The 17,432-nt window shown below is 42.5% G+C and overlaps 1 protein-coding gene across 3 annotated transcripts; it reads left to right on the forward strand.

Annotated features, from left to right (window-relative positions):
• On the forward strand, positions 1-9,318 carry LOC123076772 (fatty acyl-CoA reductase 1). Of its 3 annotated transcripts, XM_044498896.1 has the most exons (11): positions 1-240; positions 352-455; positions 6,817-7,016; positions 7,364-7,464; positions 7,568-7,760; positions 7,871-8,032; positions 8,117-8,198; positions 8,292-8,357; positions 8,436-8,564; positions 8,677-8,804; positions 8,986-9,318. In XM_044498896.1, the coding sequence occupies exons 1-11, from the start codon at positions 150-152 to the stop codon at positions 9,146-9,148; spliced, it is 1,419 nt and encodes a 472-aa protein (XP_044354831.1). In that variant the 5' UTR covers positions 1-149; the 3' UTR covers positions 9,149-9,318. The 3 variants fall into 3 exon arrangements, with proteins under 3 accessions (XP_044354831.1, XP_044354829.1, XP_044354830.1); XM_044498894.1 differs by having other exon boundaries at positions 8,117-8,250; positions 8,338-8,564; XM_044498895.1 differs by having other exon boundaries at positions 8,292-8,564.
• The last annotated feature ends 8,114 nt before the right edge of the window (positions 9,319-17,432 follow it).

A 17,432-nucleotide genomic window follows, 5' to 3' on the forward strand; every position in this document is an offset into this window, starting at 1 on the left:
TCCACTTGAACACTGAGACCCATCTCCTTCCTGCCCTATAAGAACATGCATGGCCAGACAAGATAGTACCATTTTCTAGCAAAGAAAGTTGTCTCTCAGCAAGTGACATCAATCTCACCTCCTCTCAAGGCAGGCAAAAGTAGCCGAGGATGATCGGTGAAATGGATGCGGACAGTGTTGTAGGATATTTCAGGGGCAAGAGTATCCTCATCACTGGTTCAACTGGCTTCCTAGGCAAAGGTATGCGTTCATACATGATCAGTTCATTTCGGGTCAGGATGTCCCATGCATGTGTGCTGATCATCTGAGAGGCTTATATGTTGGTGTTTCTCTTGCATGATCTGTGGGTAGTGCTCGTAGAGAAGATACTGAGGGTTCAGCCTGATGTGAAGAAGCTCTACCTCTTGATTCGGGCCCCTGATGCTGAATCCGCGAAGCTTCGAATTCAGACTGAGGTGAAATATTTCTTTCTATTTTTTTTCTAGTTTTAGTCTAATGCTAAATTCACATTAAGCCATGTCACCGCTATTTTCCAACAAAAAAAGACTCGCCGCTTAAACCACAGCTATTAAAATTAATAGAGGTATGCTCGTCCAGCCTATAGGCCGTCTTAGACCCTGTTTGCATTGAGTTTAGTTTTTGTTCACTCTATGGCATTTAGTTCAAGGTTAAGCTAAATTCTGGTGAGCACACAAATATCACATTCGATCCGAGCAGAGTCATGCTGTTTGCACACTTAACCCTCCATCTAGAATGAACTTTTGTTTGGGACGGGGGCCAAGAGCTACTGGTTCTATTTCGAATAGAGCCTGCAAGCAAAAGAAAGGCTGAAATTCAACCGGTCCCTATCCGCGTTCTGAAAAGGAAGGTTCATACCAATCATCGGTTAAGGAGGGTGTGTACATGTACGTGATTTATCATTAGGCATCAAAGAATGCATAAGCAATTAATTCAACCGTGTGTTCACTATGCATTCCTGAATGTCAAAGACAACGTCGGCTAGAGATGCACGTAACGTGCTTTCTTACGGTAGCTAAAGTTGGTGGGAAGATGGCATTGATGGACACGAACTGGAAATGCAAGAGGGAAATCCAGATATAGATATATAGATAGATACTCCCTCCGTGAAAGGGCACCCCCTGCAAGCATGGGCATATGCACCCACTTAAAAAAAACCATTTTAAGCACGTTTTAAAATGTCAAAACATTCAAAAGAAAATGTGTGTGCGCGGCTCAAAGTTTTGTGAAAGAATGTCTTTTTGTTTTGTCTCCACAAAATTTTTTTTCAGTGCTTCTAAATAGTGTTCCACGACACAATTTTTTTGTCTTTTTTGTACAGGCCACAAAAAAGTTCTTTTTCGTGAAACTTTATGCACGCACGTAGAACATGGAGATGTACCCATGTAAACTTTTAAAAAAAAATAGCATTTAGAATGTGTCTTCTGAAGTGGGTTCATATGTACCCGGGTTCATCCATGCACTTCCCCTCCCTTGGTCTCATAATATAGTGCGCATTGGTTTCACAAAAGTCAAGCTTCACAAACATTGACCAAAGTTATAACTGAAAAAACTTTGACCAAGTTTATAGAAACAATATCTATATCTACAATATCAATATATATCATATAAATATATACTTCATCATGAATCTAATGGTATTGATTTGGAGTTCTACATTTTTTTTCTATAAACTTAGTGTAAATTTACAAAGTTTGGCTTTTAAAAATCCAATACGCACCATATTCTGGGCCAAAAGGAGTAGATAGATATATGCAATACAAATGTGCATGTGCGTGGAGGAGAGGAAATGGGTACGGGCATAATGACATTGAACAGGCTAGGGTAGTGAAATGTATGTACTCCCTTCATTTTTTTTAAATACAAGGTGACAAACACGGATTACAGGTACCAAGGTAAAATTCAATACCTTGCTTTGTAAACTAGTTTTTCTTTTTGTTTAGTGGATCATTAATGTGCCGCATGCATGCAAGGAAGGGGTAGTGAAGTGTTATTTATGATTGCATACATGCAAGTATTAAATAGGTTGCTAGTACGAGGAAATATTATTAACTTTTGCCTCGATTAGTGTTGATGGCCTTGTGTAGATGCAAAATGTATTTTCTATAGTGACCTTGTGTCACTTGCATGAAGGCACGACACTCACGCATCACCAGGCCGTGACCTCACACCTTAAGACCTTTCACGGTACAAGTATCTTAAGAGTGTCATGCACTGTCACCTGGGCAAAAAAGATGATGCGACACCGCAATTGAGGATTTGAGATAAGGTTCTAGCATTATATTATGTTATGGTATCATAAGGGACGTTAAATGAAAAAAGTTAATAAGAAATATGTCCTAGCCATAAATTTGTATTGGATTTTAGAAAAGAATAAATGAAGTGACAATATGATCTACCCATTATGAGAGCTCTAAGGCCGTCTCCTAACACTTTCCTAGACCGGTGCCCTGACGTCCAACTTGATCGTAGATCGACAGCCCCATCTCCCAGGCGGCCAACAGGCTTTCATGTCCCAACTACTCAGGAATGAGGACCACACCTCAAGCCCCAATGCTGGAGCACATGCATTGACGTCGGGGCTCGGCCATTGCCATCCCTCACACACACGTAGAGAAAAATACCGGTGACCACTACCTCAAGCGAACCATCTCCATCTCTAGGCCCTACTCCAGCAATGGGGCTTAAAAATCCTATAAAATCCCTCCCAAAACCCTAACACACTGTTCCCACACCTCACGCTCGCAACACTTTTCACACAAAGGCTCTCTCGCACGTCTTTCCTAGCACTGCATAGACTCTACCTTCATTCGCATCCAGCACCGTGCACCAGACAGCTCTCACCTAGCACCTATTAGCAGTTCAAGGCGCAATTTATCATACACGGACTAACATCGCATCGCATCACCGAGATTTGTTGATGTGGTTCGGCGATCTACGCCTAATATCCAGGGCATGGTTATGGGTGCTCCTCCACATGTACTAAAAGTGGTATGGTACAATCAACGACAAACCCTCCTAGGCCATCAAACAGCGCCTCCAACCACTCGACATGGCCGGTATGCTCACCCCTGCCATGTGCACCTAATGCATTCATGCATGCTTCATATCTGGCCTACCAGCTTCCTCTAGCTAGTCTACCTTGGCTATCCCACGATGCCTTTATATAATACTAGCAAAAGAGGCCGTGCGTTGCAATGGGAGAGAAAACATAACACACGCTCTTAACTCAACAACCATCACTCAAGACCACAATAGGTCCATCTCCTTTATTTTTGCGAGGCATCATATTTGTGTTGCCGCTTAGCCTCCTTCTCACCCTCGCCGGCGATGGCCTCGGTGTTCACACAAAACAATAAAAAACGTGTGTTGAATATGGTTAGTCCTAAGGCGTCTCTCTCTCCCTCTCTCCTCCCTCTCTCTCTCTCTCTCTCTCTCTCTCTCTCGCTTTCTCTCACTCTCGCGATGAGAAATCTGTTGTTTTCCCCTGCGACATTTTTCAGAGGTATGCATGTGTAGTTATCGATGTTTTCTCTTCCCTATATGGTTATAGTAGGGTGTTTATTTGCAATATGGATCGCCGGTATGAAAAAAATGGATCTTGCGCTATAAATTATAAGTTTGCTTCCATAACAATATTTAAAAAATATTTAACAGGTAAAATTAACATCATATTTAGATTCCACACATTTTTCTAATAAAATTTCATATATAATATGTTAAAATCGAAGTTACGGTTTAAAAGATACATATAATTTAGAAAATCATTTGGTTTGACTCAAATATATTCCAAAATAATATTTAAAAATACTTAACAGGTAAAAATAATCTCATATTCATATTCTACATATTTTTTAATCAAATTTCATATATAACATGTTCAAATCAGAGTTACGGTTTAAAAGATATGGATGATTTTAAAAAGCATTTGTTTGACTTAAATATGATCCGCGGATGAATTACCTAAAACATCAGGGGGGTTTTCAAAAAATGTAAAATAACAGTTCGGGTGTGACTTAAATCCGGATGGCGGGTTGATTTCAAGAAAAGATAGGGACTTTTGTGTAAAATACAAAAATAACGATTCGTTTTAACTTAAAACAGAACTGCGGGTTGAATTCTCTGAAATAGAGGGACTTTTCTGAAAAATGCCATGAGGACGAAAGAAACCCAATTTACTTTATTATTAGGTAAAAATAAAGATTTCGGGGTTACACTTGTTCGTCTCAAAGACCCGACCCTCTACTATTTACGAGTCCTACTGCAGCACAACTTGTAAATGCATATTCCCTCATAGTGAATAGTGAATATGTCCTCGCCATCTTGAAGCCTTCATGCACTCGAACATTCATGTACCCTGGACTTGAACGTTTAATCATGAGCTCTTCTGCTACTTCCTTGACTTCACATGACTCCACCTCACTTGTAGTCCCTTCTTTATTCATCAGTCAATGTTTCCATGAAAATTAAGTTCTACACCGCTCTTGTTTAGTGTTTTAAAATTCCTGAAGTTGTTGAACACCATTTACGTTGATCTTCAAGTCACCATATCCGACAACACTACCCTGGTAGCCTCTTCCCGGATCTATGTGAAAGTGAAAAACTCACATATTGGATAAAGGCGGGTGATAGGCGCCGGCACGCCAGCCCAAATTTGGGCCGGTCAGTCCACAACCATCCAATCTGGGGGAGCGTAACCATACGATGCCTTCGTCTTCCTCACACGCGTGTACGAGGATTTCCCCTGCATCTCGCTCTCATCTCGCCGCCGCACACCCTCTCTGATGGCCGTCCACCGGCTGTCCTCATCGCCTGTCCCTGCCCCCGCCGGCCGTCCTTGTCGCCGTTCGCCCGTCCTCGCCGCCCGCGGTCACCATGCTCACCAGCCTCTGTTTGTAGCAAAAACGAAGCCGATCGTAGCAAAAAAAGAGCCAGTTGTAGCAAAAAACAAGTCTCCGTGCACGGTCACCACGCTCGCCATCTCTCTGTTTGTAGCAAAAAAGAAGCCGATTGTAGCAAATAACAGAGCCGGTTGCAGCTTTTGTCGTTGTCCATGGCTTCCGTCGTCCATGGTTGAAACTTTTCCACTACCGGTTGAAGCTTTTCTCATAGCCGGTTGCAGCTTTTCGGGTTTGCACAACGCCCCACCTCCAAAAATCAGTCTTCTGATTGAATCCTTTTGCAGAACCATTGTAGCTTTCTTATGAATGATTGCATCTTTCTTAAGAATGCTGTAGCTTTTCAATTGCATGATGTCTCGGTTCAAGCTGTATATGCTGTTAGTTGAAGCTTTCGAATCAAACGGTGGAAGCTTTCGTATGAACGGTTCCAGCATCACCCCGCTGTGCGCCATTGACGGGCACCAGCGCCGCGTGCGGCCCTCTTGCAGCTCCCCCTCCTCGCGACTTCTCCACCCTCGGCCTCTTCCCCCCCCCCCCCCCCCCCCGCGGCTTGCCGTAGCAGCAAAAAGCTTGTCATGCAGGTGCGCTGCGTGCAGCGGCGGAGATGGAGGTAAAGGAGTGGTTGCTCCGAGTCATGGGAGAGAAGAAGATAATGAAAAAAAAACGATACGAAGGAGGAGTGCTCCCCGTACCCTGCGGGACGCACGATCGAGAGCGATCGCAAGGCGCGCATTCGTCCGGCGCAACAGTTCAGCCGGCGCTCCGGACATAAACGGTTCCCTTGGATAAAAGAGTTACCTGAACTCATTGTCATCACTATTGTTGACTACGTGTCTAAACTTCAAGGACTTCCGTTGCTGCATTTAGTGATTCTGAGTCCAATTCGCAGCTGTCTCGTTCCTTTTATGGATAGTCTTTTACATCCCCCGCAACTATATCACTACATGTCCTTCTGAATTTGTCACCCGCACTTTCAATGTGCATTGAGCACCAAAAAATATATGGCCTTGTACTCTCAAATATTTTGACATCAAACTTTCCAGCACTGTCTTTTATTCTCCATGGTCTAAGGAAACGAGTAAACATTAACACTTTATATGAAAATATCGATAATATACTGACGACCTGATCTCGCAATATTTCGTCAGTTAGATCTATCCAACATCATTTTTACCCTAACAATATGTTCTCATTATTTGTCGGCCTCCTTGTTACAGTAACAATCCCCATGGATAGGAAGGAAGAACCATCAAAAATACATGAGTTACTCAAGAGGCCTAACTAGGGATCTGATTGGAGTTTATCTTTCCACACATGCGAATAGGTTTTCCTCCGAATCTCACATTCAAGAACCATTGCAGATATATACTAAAATATAAATTTAATTAAGAACATGGAAATAGAATAAGAAAAACTTTATTATTGCCTCTAGGCGTATTTCCAACAATAGTGACATCGCCCCTGATCTGCAACGAGGGGTCCAAGTGGCAGGAGCGGTGCTACTTTACCCTCAACAGTGGCACCTTTAGTAACGACCTCCAAATGAGCTCTGCCTCCGTCCTCAAGTTCCAACGTTCTTGATGAGAAACAATGTCACCGCTCTTTTGCATATTCATGTAAAAACCATGCACAATTTCTCCATTCCAATCATTTGCGTCGAGGGCAACCTGCGCACACATTTGGAGCCTATATGCTACATCTCCCAGATCGGCCACTTGGACGTTAAATAATCCTGGTTTTCAACTGTGTGGTATACATCTCTATACAATAGTGCCTAGTGTCGCTTGTGGCACAATGCATGGGGATGAAAGTTAAGCGTTTTTATTTGAACCCGACCAAGAGCATTGGCACAGTAATTGATAGTAATCTACTACTAATATCCTTTGCTATTTTTCAGATCATAGGTCGGGAGATCTTTCACGTGCTAAAAGAAAAACATGGTGTGCAGTTTAATAATTTCATTGAAGAAAAGATATGTCCTCTGGTGGGAGATATCATTTATGAAAACTTTGGACTAGACAATGTCCAGCTCGAGGAATTGTCCAAGGACATAGATGTCATTGTCAACGGAGCTGCAACTACAAATTTCTTTGAAAGGTTTGAGGTTTTTTCTGGTTGCACATTGCTACTCCCTTCAATTCACAAATAAGTGAAAATTTATACATACCTCGAGCCAAAATTTCATAGTTTCATCTTAAGTATTTAGTTTGTAAACTTAAAAAATGACATTTATTGTTCTTTCACAAAAAATATTGAATGTTATAATCGTGTTGGTTACTATACATATACTCATAGAAATTAGTGGTCAAAGTTATACCCTGATGACTATGTCAGTGTCCATAACATTACTTATTGGTGAATTGGAAGGAGTATGCAATATTGTAACAAACATAAACAATCATGGTATTGAAATAATTGTTTAAAATGTGATGCTACCTTTTCAGATATGATGTAGCTTTCGATGTGAATGTCTTGGGAGTGAAGCACGTCTGCGCATTTGGAGCGAAATGTCCTAAACTCAAGATGTTTCTTCATGTTTCAACTGGTGTGAAGCCATAAGAATAAATGATCTATGAATTTGGTTTTGGTGGTATATCATGACATTCTGAATTTTAACTCGTTAACCTATAATATTATGACTTGAACAGCGTATGTAGCTGGTGAACAAGAGGGGATAATACCAGAGAAGCCGATCTTGATGGGCGAGACCCTAAAGGTGGGCACACATCTGGACATCGAGTCCGAGTTAATTTTAGTCAAGGATACCATGCTAGAACTAAAAGCTAGCTGTTCCACGGAAAAGGATGGGAGGAAAACCATGAAGGAGCTTGGCTTCAAGAGGTCAGACAAAAATATCAACATACATTACGTGTACTCCTTTGATCCACTTGGCGGGACTACAAACTTGATACTCTTTTAACATGTTTGATCTTATGGACAACTGAGCGAAGGGCACGACACTTCGGGTGGCCAAACACCTATGTCTTCACCAAGGCAATGGGGGAGATGATTATGGGGAACCTACCAATAGACTTTCCGGTTGTCATCATCCGCCCGAGCATTATAACCAGCACCCTCAAAGAGCCATTGCCTGGATGGATGGAAGGAATCAAGTGACTGAAACAAAAAAAAAATTGATCCTTAACAACAATGTACAACACTAGTGTATGATTACTGAAAATTTTCATCTTCCGTAGGACAATCGACTCGGTGGTCATCGGATACGCCAAGCAGACCTTGCCCTTCTTCCTAGTCGACCTAGATTTAATAATGGATGTGGTGAGCTTGTTCATGAATTGGCAACCAAAATTTGGAATGAAACTTGGTGAAGGTACCAAGTAAGTAACCAACTACAGTTCATGGTTTATATAGATTCCAGGGGACATGGTGGTCAATGCTATGATGGTTGCCATGGCAGCACACTCAGAGGATCAGCAGGTGCAAGTCATCTACCATGTAACATCGTCGATGCGGAACCCGGCACCTTATTCCATCCTTTGGAAGTCTCTCTTTCAGTACTTCAATGACAACCCCCCATGCACGGGAAGGAATGGTGAACGTGTTCGGCTGAAGAAGATGCGGTTCTTCAGCACTGTCATATGGTTCAAGCTGTACATGGCCGTCAAATACATGCTTCCCCTCGAGGTTAGCTCAATTACTATATCAATATGAGATTAAAGCATGTTTATTAGCGATATATGAGATGCAAATGAGATTAATATTATGTGGTTTTCTTCTTGTACAATCAATTGTGCAGATGCTTCGCCTAGTGAACATTGCACTTTGCGGTGTTTTCTCACGGAGATACAATGAACTTAGCAGAAAATTCAGATTCATGATGCAGTTGAGCGAATTATATGCACCCTACACGTTGTTCAAAGGGTGGTAAGAAATTGTTAAAATGCTTATCAATATGTCCTTTTTTGTGGGGAATATCAATATGTCCTTCAGCTTTTGTGATTACTTGGTATGATTGTATACTAGTGTGTCCTCATAGCATATCAAAATATATAATTTTACCCTTAAAAATGTCATTCTTTGACTTGATTTTATCAATCTTGTGAAGCTTTGATGACATCAACTTGGATAAGCTCAGGATGGGGATGAACAAGGACAATCAAAATAACAATGGAGCGTATTACTTTGATTTTGATCCCAAGTACATTGACTGGGGCGATTATTTCTACAATGTTCACATCCCTGGTGTGCTCAAATACACGCGTGATTGAGTTATTTCTTTATAGAAAAATTTCGAGTGCAGCTACTATCCATGGAAATACAATTATTTGTCTATTCTTTTTATGAAACACTTATGTATTTGTATTGTACTCCATTTGTTATGCAACTCTTCTGAGTATGTTTGCAATTCTACTGCACATATGGTGTAGTGTTTGCCAGATGCCAGAAAAGAGCGTAATATGGGCAGCTCCCAGAGCACGTTCTGGAGTTCATGCTTTAGATTGTAACATTACTTGATTTGGTTAATAAGTTATCCCCTTAATCTCAGAAAATAAAAGAGCATAGTATATCATATGCCCACTAAGTTGAAGATGTTAAATATTTGGTGCAAGGCGGATGGGAGGCCGTGGTGTAAAATCTCTGCCGAGAGAAAAATTAAGTGAGCCAAAAACTAGCTAAGTTTGGGGGAATTCATGGAGCTCGACACCACTCTAATAAACTTGCCATGCCATTTTGTGAAGAAAAAAATATTGTTAGATATACTCACTTGTAAAATTTTCTAGCAGTTTTGCAAAACTTCCGTGGACAAATCAAAGGTGCAGGGCATGACCTATGCAAATTTCTACATACTAGTACAATACATGTTATTTAAAGTTTGGAAATTGTCTTTAGTTCACAACTTTGAACACTATTTTCTATATGAGTATGCTTATACGAAATCTATCAATTACTCCCTCCGTCCCAAAATAAGTCCCGCTGATTTAGTACAAAGTTGTACTACAATCAATGACACTTATTTTGGGACGGAGGGAGTATTATATATACTAAAAGCAGAATATAGAGGTAACAAAGAGAAAATGCTGGAAAATTCCCTGTTATACCGGCCCTTGATCTTGTGGACCTTTCAAAATTAAGAAATGGTGTTCGTTCAATCTAGGCAACCAACCTCATGCAAAAATCAGAAAAACAAGGATTCGTGCTCTACCTTCACCAGGGCTACCTGATCCGTGAAACCCTGCCGCATGGCCACTGTCTTCTCTCTTTGTCGCACAGCCACCATCCTCCTCCCTTTGCCGCACAGCTGACGTCCTCGTTCCTTTGTTGCGCCACCGTATCTAGCTAGTGATTCAGATAGGAATCAGTCGTGTACTAGAACGTGTATGCTTTCTTCTCCGTTGAGATTTTAGCATTCTCTGTATTTTTTCTTTTCTTGCTTTATCGATTTTAAAATATTAGTGGATTTTTGGAAAAAATACAGTAATATTAATTGTTTAAAAAATGTTCATATTAGTGTACAAAGCTAGAAAAAAAAATCACTCAATTAAAATAATGATCTATATTTGAAAACAGTTCACATAACTAAAAACTGTTTGCATATTTACGCTCTTTTAGTTTTAAAAAGTGTTCACTTGTTTCAAAAAAGTGTACATGTAATTTTAAAGCGTGATCAGGCAATTAAAAAAATCATGTAATTATCAGAAGTTTTCACACATTAAGAAAAATATATATAATGAGAAATGTTTTTACTTATGTTATTAAAACTACTTCTGTAACTTTTCAAAAGTATTCAGAAATTTAAATAATGTTAGTGTAATTTTAAAAAAGTGCTCAACCATACGTAACAAAAAGTCCTTGTAATTGTAAAAAAGTGGTTGCATAATTTGAAAAGGTGTTCATATAATTAAAAGGATGTTCACTTATTTTTTTTAAATGTTTCTACCATTTTAAAATGGGTACTTGTTCTAGAAAATATTTGTGTAATATGAAATATATATGGCAAAATTCAGGAAGCATTCCCGTATTTGTATAAACTATTTCTCTTTTGTAAAAATTAAAGTAGAAATAATTGGGTTGTGAATAAACAGAAAAAGAAAACAGGGGAAAAGAAAAGGATAAAAAAGAAAATTGGAAAAATAAATTGAAATTTAAAAAAAATGATAATCTGTAAAGAAAAGTGAAAATCAGATGAAAACTTGTATCCGATAACTAAATACAAAATTGCAGAAAAACCTCGAGTCACATAGAATAGAAAGAAGGCTAAATCGCTCCTAATGGCGCTGTCCTGCGGCGCGGCAAGCCCACGTCAAGGGAGCTGTTGGCTAACGCGCGACAGCGCTCGCACTAGGCGGTACATACAATTCGTGTTCACTTCATGCGGGGGCTATATCTCACTTCATGTACGCCCCCTGGCTTTAGGCGCGTTGTGACCGGGATGGCAACACTATAGATTTTTATGCCATTTTTCCTAGTTCGGTTTTCATTGTTTGTGTCCGGTTTTTTCCGTCTGGTTTTCTTTGTTCGATTTTCACTGTTTTGAGTCGTGCTTTCCTTAATTTTTTTGTCTATTTTGTTTTTTGTTTTCTTCAGTTTTGAGTATTTCCATTTCGTTTCACTTTTTTTTGGCTTTTACTTATTTTTTTGGTTTCCTTTGTTTTTTCTTTCTTATTATTTTCTCTTTTTTCGAACACATGCTACATTTTCCATAAACATTGTACTTTTTCTGTACACATCGGGACATTTATTATACATATTTCACATTTTTGAAATATATGATTAACATTATTTCATATATATGTTTTAATATCTACTTTTTCAGACACATTATACAACTTTTATATACATAGGTAACATTATTTTAAACATATTTATCATTTTATTAAATACATTTTTTGATGTCTAGTTTTGCACACACGTATGTAGATTTTTTTATAAATGAAGAACATTCTTTTATAAATTATTGACATTTGTTTTTTAATGCGATATACATTTTAGTGCACTGTACAAGTTCTGCACCGGTAAACCCCGTAAGTTTCTCCAAAAAGAGGATAAATCCTATATGTCGCTCAATCCGGCGAAATGCCGCTGCCACACACAGGCCAAAGTATTTGTGATCCATTTTGTTTGGAGGGGTTTTGTTTGCTTAGTTCTTGGGATTTTCCAATTCAATTTTTTTCTTCACTGGTTTTCTTTTCCTTTTCCTTTGTTTCCTTCTAACAAACATTTTTTTCTCATTTTTTCCTTTTTCGTTTTTTTTACTTAAATTAAAAAAATTAAGAAAAAATTCTGAAAATCATAAATTGTATAGAAGTTCAAAAACTGTTCGAATTTATAACAAGATGCTAGAAAATCTCAAAAAATATTCTCAAGTTTCAAAAAATGTATCGAATTTATAACAAGATGTTCGAATTTATAACAAGATGTTCGAATTTATAACTGTTCGAATTTATAACAAGATGTTAGCTTGAGCATTAGGTCACACGTTTCACCGTTTTAGTTTGAAACTATTATTCTAAAAAAAGTAATTATTTAGTAACACTAATATTTTTTGAATAAGTTTGACACAGTTTGACCATAGTTTGACCACAGTTTGACCATAGTTTGACTAGAGTTTGACCAGATTTGACCAAAATTCAAAAAATTGAAATAATTATTTAGTGCCACTAATATTCTTGAATAATTATGTAGTAACATTAATACTTCTTGAATAAGTAGTTTGACCAGATTTAACCAAAAAAACTGAAATTTGAGCATATCTTTTTTTCCTTTTGGAATTTGAGGATTCTAAAAAATTGCAAACAGGGCGTAGGCTGTCAAAATCGTATGCGGATTTTCGTGAATTTTTTGATATATTATACTTTTTTTCTGACATCATATGCAAAAGTTATAGCCGTTTTACATTTTCCCTACACTTTTTGCAAAACATGTCCAAATTGAAGTTTTCAAATTTTCCTAACTAGTAGATGTAGTAATATAACTACCTCTCAAAAGATTTTATTTTTTGAAGTTTTTATCATTTTCTTTTGATTTTTTCAAAACTGAAATAGCGATACACCGGGGGGGGGGGGGGGGGGTAGAGTTTGAAAATTGTCCTATAGTCCCGGTTTGTGTCTCCAACCGGAACTATGGGTCAGACCGCTTTAGTCCCGGTTCATGGCACGAACCGATACTAAAGGTTAGCCCTTTAGTACCGGTTTGTGCCACGAACCGGTACTAAAGGTGATCGTGGGACCCCGGCCTGACGCCAGCCTGCCACCACCCCTTTAGTACCGGTTCGTGGCACGAACCGGTACTAAAGGTTCAACACGAACCGGCATTAATGCATAGCCGTTTGAACCGGCACTAATGGTATCATTAGTACCGGGCCAAAATCAAACCGGAACTAATGTGTCTCACATTAAGTCCTTTTTCTACTAGTGACCTAGAGAGAGAGAGAAAATCCAAAAAGAAATTGTCATGGCTTGGTAATGCTAGAGTAGTAAACTATTAATGCACGTCGTTACAAAATTTGACTTGTTAGCAGTTTGATGGTGACCTATATGGCAACAGACATCGCAATATTTTACAATGTAGTAGGAGACTAGGAGTAGTTGATACAAGATGAAGTCACTCATCCTTAGTTTAAATGATACGGTATTTTGGTACTCCTAGTCTACTAGTCTCCTACTACATAGTAGAAGTTGGTATAAAATGATATTTTGCAATGTATTAGTTGGTGTGTCCTAGAAATCAACCATGAGTCCATGATTTCCTAGCATGTGTCTGACGTTGGATTGGATTAACATATAGAAAGATGCCGTACAAGCGACCATGTAAGTAAGACTATTGATGAACGGGTATGCATATCAGCATATGACATCATATATTTAGATTTCACAATAGTTTGCAGCTTAACAATACTAGACAGAAGGTGTACAAGAATTGCTACTTACCATGGACGTCTAGTACTGCCGCTCGTGTCACTTAGCTGAATTAGTCCTCGGTAAGATGTTCTTCCACTCCTCGCCCACAGGTGCATTAGATTAGTATCGATGCGGTGGCACGACAGAGGAGGAGGTCATTGGTGACAGCGGAGCGGTAGCGGCAGTGTTAGAAGGATAGAGAGGGAGATTGGTGGAATACTCATGGGCATATTATATATATAGGAGTACATGATCAATTTGGAGTATAAGATAAGCTATAACATATCCTAGTCTATCTCATATTTCCTAACTAGTCACGATACTCAACATCCCCCCGCAGTCACAACGGTAGCGATGCAGAAGGTGATACTGGAGAAGAATCCGAAGGTAAGCCGACGGACGCCCCCCCCCCCCCCCCACACACACAGTCGTAACGGTCGATGCAAGTCGTGACGGGAGTTGAAACCGACTAGGTTGCTCAAGCAATGCGGTAGCCCTTTGTGCCATTGTCGAGGTAGCCGAGAGCGTGGGCGATGTAGCCGTGGTCGAGGTAGCCGTGCGAAGAACACCGTGATCGATGCCGAGTCGAGGTGGCCGGTGTCGATGAAGTCGTCGTGGAGCCGCGGGCGCAAGGAGGCACCGAGTTAGTCATGTGTGTAGTGGTGTCAAAGTAGTGGTGCGCCGGGAAAAATACGGTGTTGACGAGGCGTTGCACCTGGTTTGCCAAGCCTGGGGACACGTCATGGACGAAGGCACGCATCAGTGTTGCCAGCACCGGGCATGCGTAGACGGACAAAGTCGATGTTGACTAGGCACCGCACCAGGCTTGCCAGGCTCGGGGACACGTCGTGGACGAAGGCAAGCGCCAGTGTTGCCAGAACAGGGCATGCGTAGGCGGGGCCTGCACGAGTTGTACGCCATGTCAGAGGAGTCGGAGGGGCCAGCAAAGGAGGACTCGATGATGGTTGCGGCGCCAATCGGCGTGGGACCGATGTCGCCAACGGTGGTCGGAGTAGACGAAGTGGTTGAGAAAGATGACGGCGACGCTAGAAAAGAGCTGGTGCTGGACGAAGACGAAGTGTGACACCCCCAATTCGACCGTACACTAATCATGCACGCAAATGTGTACGATCAAGATCAGGGACTCACGGGAAGATATCACAACACAACTCTACAACATAAATAAGTCATACAAGCATCATAATACAAGTCAGGGGCCTCGAGGGCTCGAATACAAGTGCTCGATCATAGACGAGTCAGCAGAAGCAACAATATCTGAGTACAGACATAAGTTAAACAAGTTTGCCTTAAGAAGGCTAGCACAAAAGTAGCAACGATCGAAAAGGCAAGGCCTCCTGCCTGGGACCTCCTAACTACTCCTCGAAGCCGAACTCCATGTAGAATCATCCTCGGGATCTCTAGCTCCTGGACTCCAGCATCTGGTTGCGACAATCAGGTATAGAAAGGGGAAAAGAGGGAGAAAAGCAACCGTGAGTACTCATCCAAAGTACTCGCAAGCAAGGAGCTTCACTACATATGCATGGGTATATGTGTAAAGGGCCATATCAGTGGACTGAACTGCAGAATGCCAGAATAAGAGGGGGATAGCTAATCCTGTCGAAGACTACGTTTCTGGCCACCTCCATCTTGCAGCATGTAGAAGAGAGTAGATGGTAAGTTCACCAAGTAGCATCGCATAGCATAATCCTACCCGGCGATCCCCTCCACGTCGCCCTGTTAGAGAGCGATCACCGGGTTATATTTGGCACTTGGAAGGGTGTGTTTTATTAAGTATCCAGTTCTAGTTGTCATAAGGTCAAGGTACAACTCCGGGTCGTCCTTTTACCGAGGGACACGGCTATTCGAATAGATAAACTTCCCTGCAGGGGTGCACCACATAACCCAACACGCTCGATCCCATTTGGCCGGACACACTTTCCTGGGTCATGCCCGGCCTCGGAAGATCAACACGTCGCAGCCCCACCTAGGCACAACAGAGAGGTCAGCACGCCGGTCTAAATCCTATGGCGCAAGGGTCTGGGCCCATCGCCCATTTGTAACACCCTGAGAATCATGCTACAGTAACCCCTGTGATTAAGCTAATCATGTTGCTAAACAGGGCTTGATCACATTTGGATCACCATCCTTTTCAAACTCCTAGTTCAAACTTCAAATATAATTAAAGTGGAAAATAAAAGTTTTCAAAAATTCAAACAAAAATGTTCAGTGGGTGCTAAATAATACACTGGTAATTATGGTGAAGGAAACACATTTTTATAAAATACCTAAATACTTTTAAAAGAAATAAAACAGAAAAGGAAATCAATAAATAAAAAAAACAAAAAAAAACAGCACAGTCAGAGAAAAAGAGAAAAAAGAGAAAAGGGCCCGTTCCCCCCCACTGCCCCCCCCGGCCCAAGCTGGGCCGCGCCCCGACCCCCGGCCCAGCCCATCTCCTCCCTCGCCCCCTTCCCTGTTCCCCCGACCGGGTCGGAACAGGGGCGCGCTCCCGCCCGACCACCTCGCCGGCACCGACGCCGGAGAGGATAAGGGCGCCAGGCCCCGCGCCTCCTCGGGCCTCTCTCCCACTCACCCCCGCTCTCCCTCTCGGCCCCCGCGCCTCCCTCTTTCCCCCCGGATCCGCGCCGCTCTCTTCTTCCCCACGCCCGACGCGCTCGCCGCCGTTCCCGTCGTTCACACGGCCACCGTGCCCCAATCGTCAGCTCGCCGTGTCGTACGACGTCGCCGCCCTCGACTACACCACCTCCGCCTCTCCGTTGAAGCTTGGAGCCACTGCAACGGCCTCCCCGAGCTCGCCTTCACCTTCGGACGCCGGCGACCCCCCCTTCTTCCCCGGCGACGACCTGCTGCTCCTAAGCTCTCACCGGCCTCCGTGTGCCGCGCGGTGAGCCTCTCCCCCCTCCTCCCCTGTCCTTTTCTCTCTCGCGCGCCCCCTAGCTTCTTCCCCACGCGCGCCCGAACGCCACGCCGCGGAGCTCGCCGCCGGCGGGTCTCCGGTGACCTTTTGGTCACGGGCTCAAGCCCACAGCGCTCCCCACCGCACGTAGAAGCTCCCCAGCCCCTCCGCTTGCTCGACAGCCTGCCGTAGCCATGTTTCCGTCGGGCACCCGTGCGCGCCGCCGCCTCCGCCGCTCGCCGGCGCCGATTCCGGCCAAGTCCGGCGAAGCCCCGGCCACCACTGGATGCGGCGCTGCGAGCTCTTTCGAATGGGCCTAGCCCCGTTCCTCCCCGAGCCCCGTAGCGCGATTCCGGCCAACTCCGGCGAGGGACCGCCGCTGTTTTGGTCGCCGGAGTTGCGCCGGCGCCGGCCGCCGACGTGGCTGGCCTGGCCCCACCCCCAGTGCCCCTGCCAGTGGCCCCCACGGCCCCCAGTTGACTGGGTTGACCCAGTCAACTGCTGACTGGGCAGGCCCAGTCACTGACATGCGGGCCCCGCCGCAAAAATTAAAAAAGAAAAGAAAAGGAAAATGTTTTATAAATAAAAATAATTAGTTTAAATAATCTCTCACTGACAGGTGGGCCCAGTAGTTAATTAACTAAAAACTAATTAGTTTAATCCTCTGTTAACCCACTGTCTATGACAGGTGGGTCCCCCGTGTCAGTTTTGACCAGTCAACCCGGACTGTTGACCGCT

This window comes from Triticum aestivum, chromosome 3D, assembly GCF_018294505.1.
Source record: "Triticum aestivum cultivar Chinese Spring chromosome 3D, IWGSC CS RefSeq v2.1, whole genome shotgun sequence".
NCBI lineage: Eukaryota > Viridiplantae > Streptophyta > Magnoliopsida > Poales > Poaceae > Triticum > Triticum aestivum.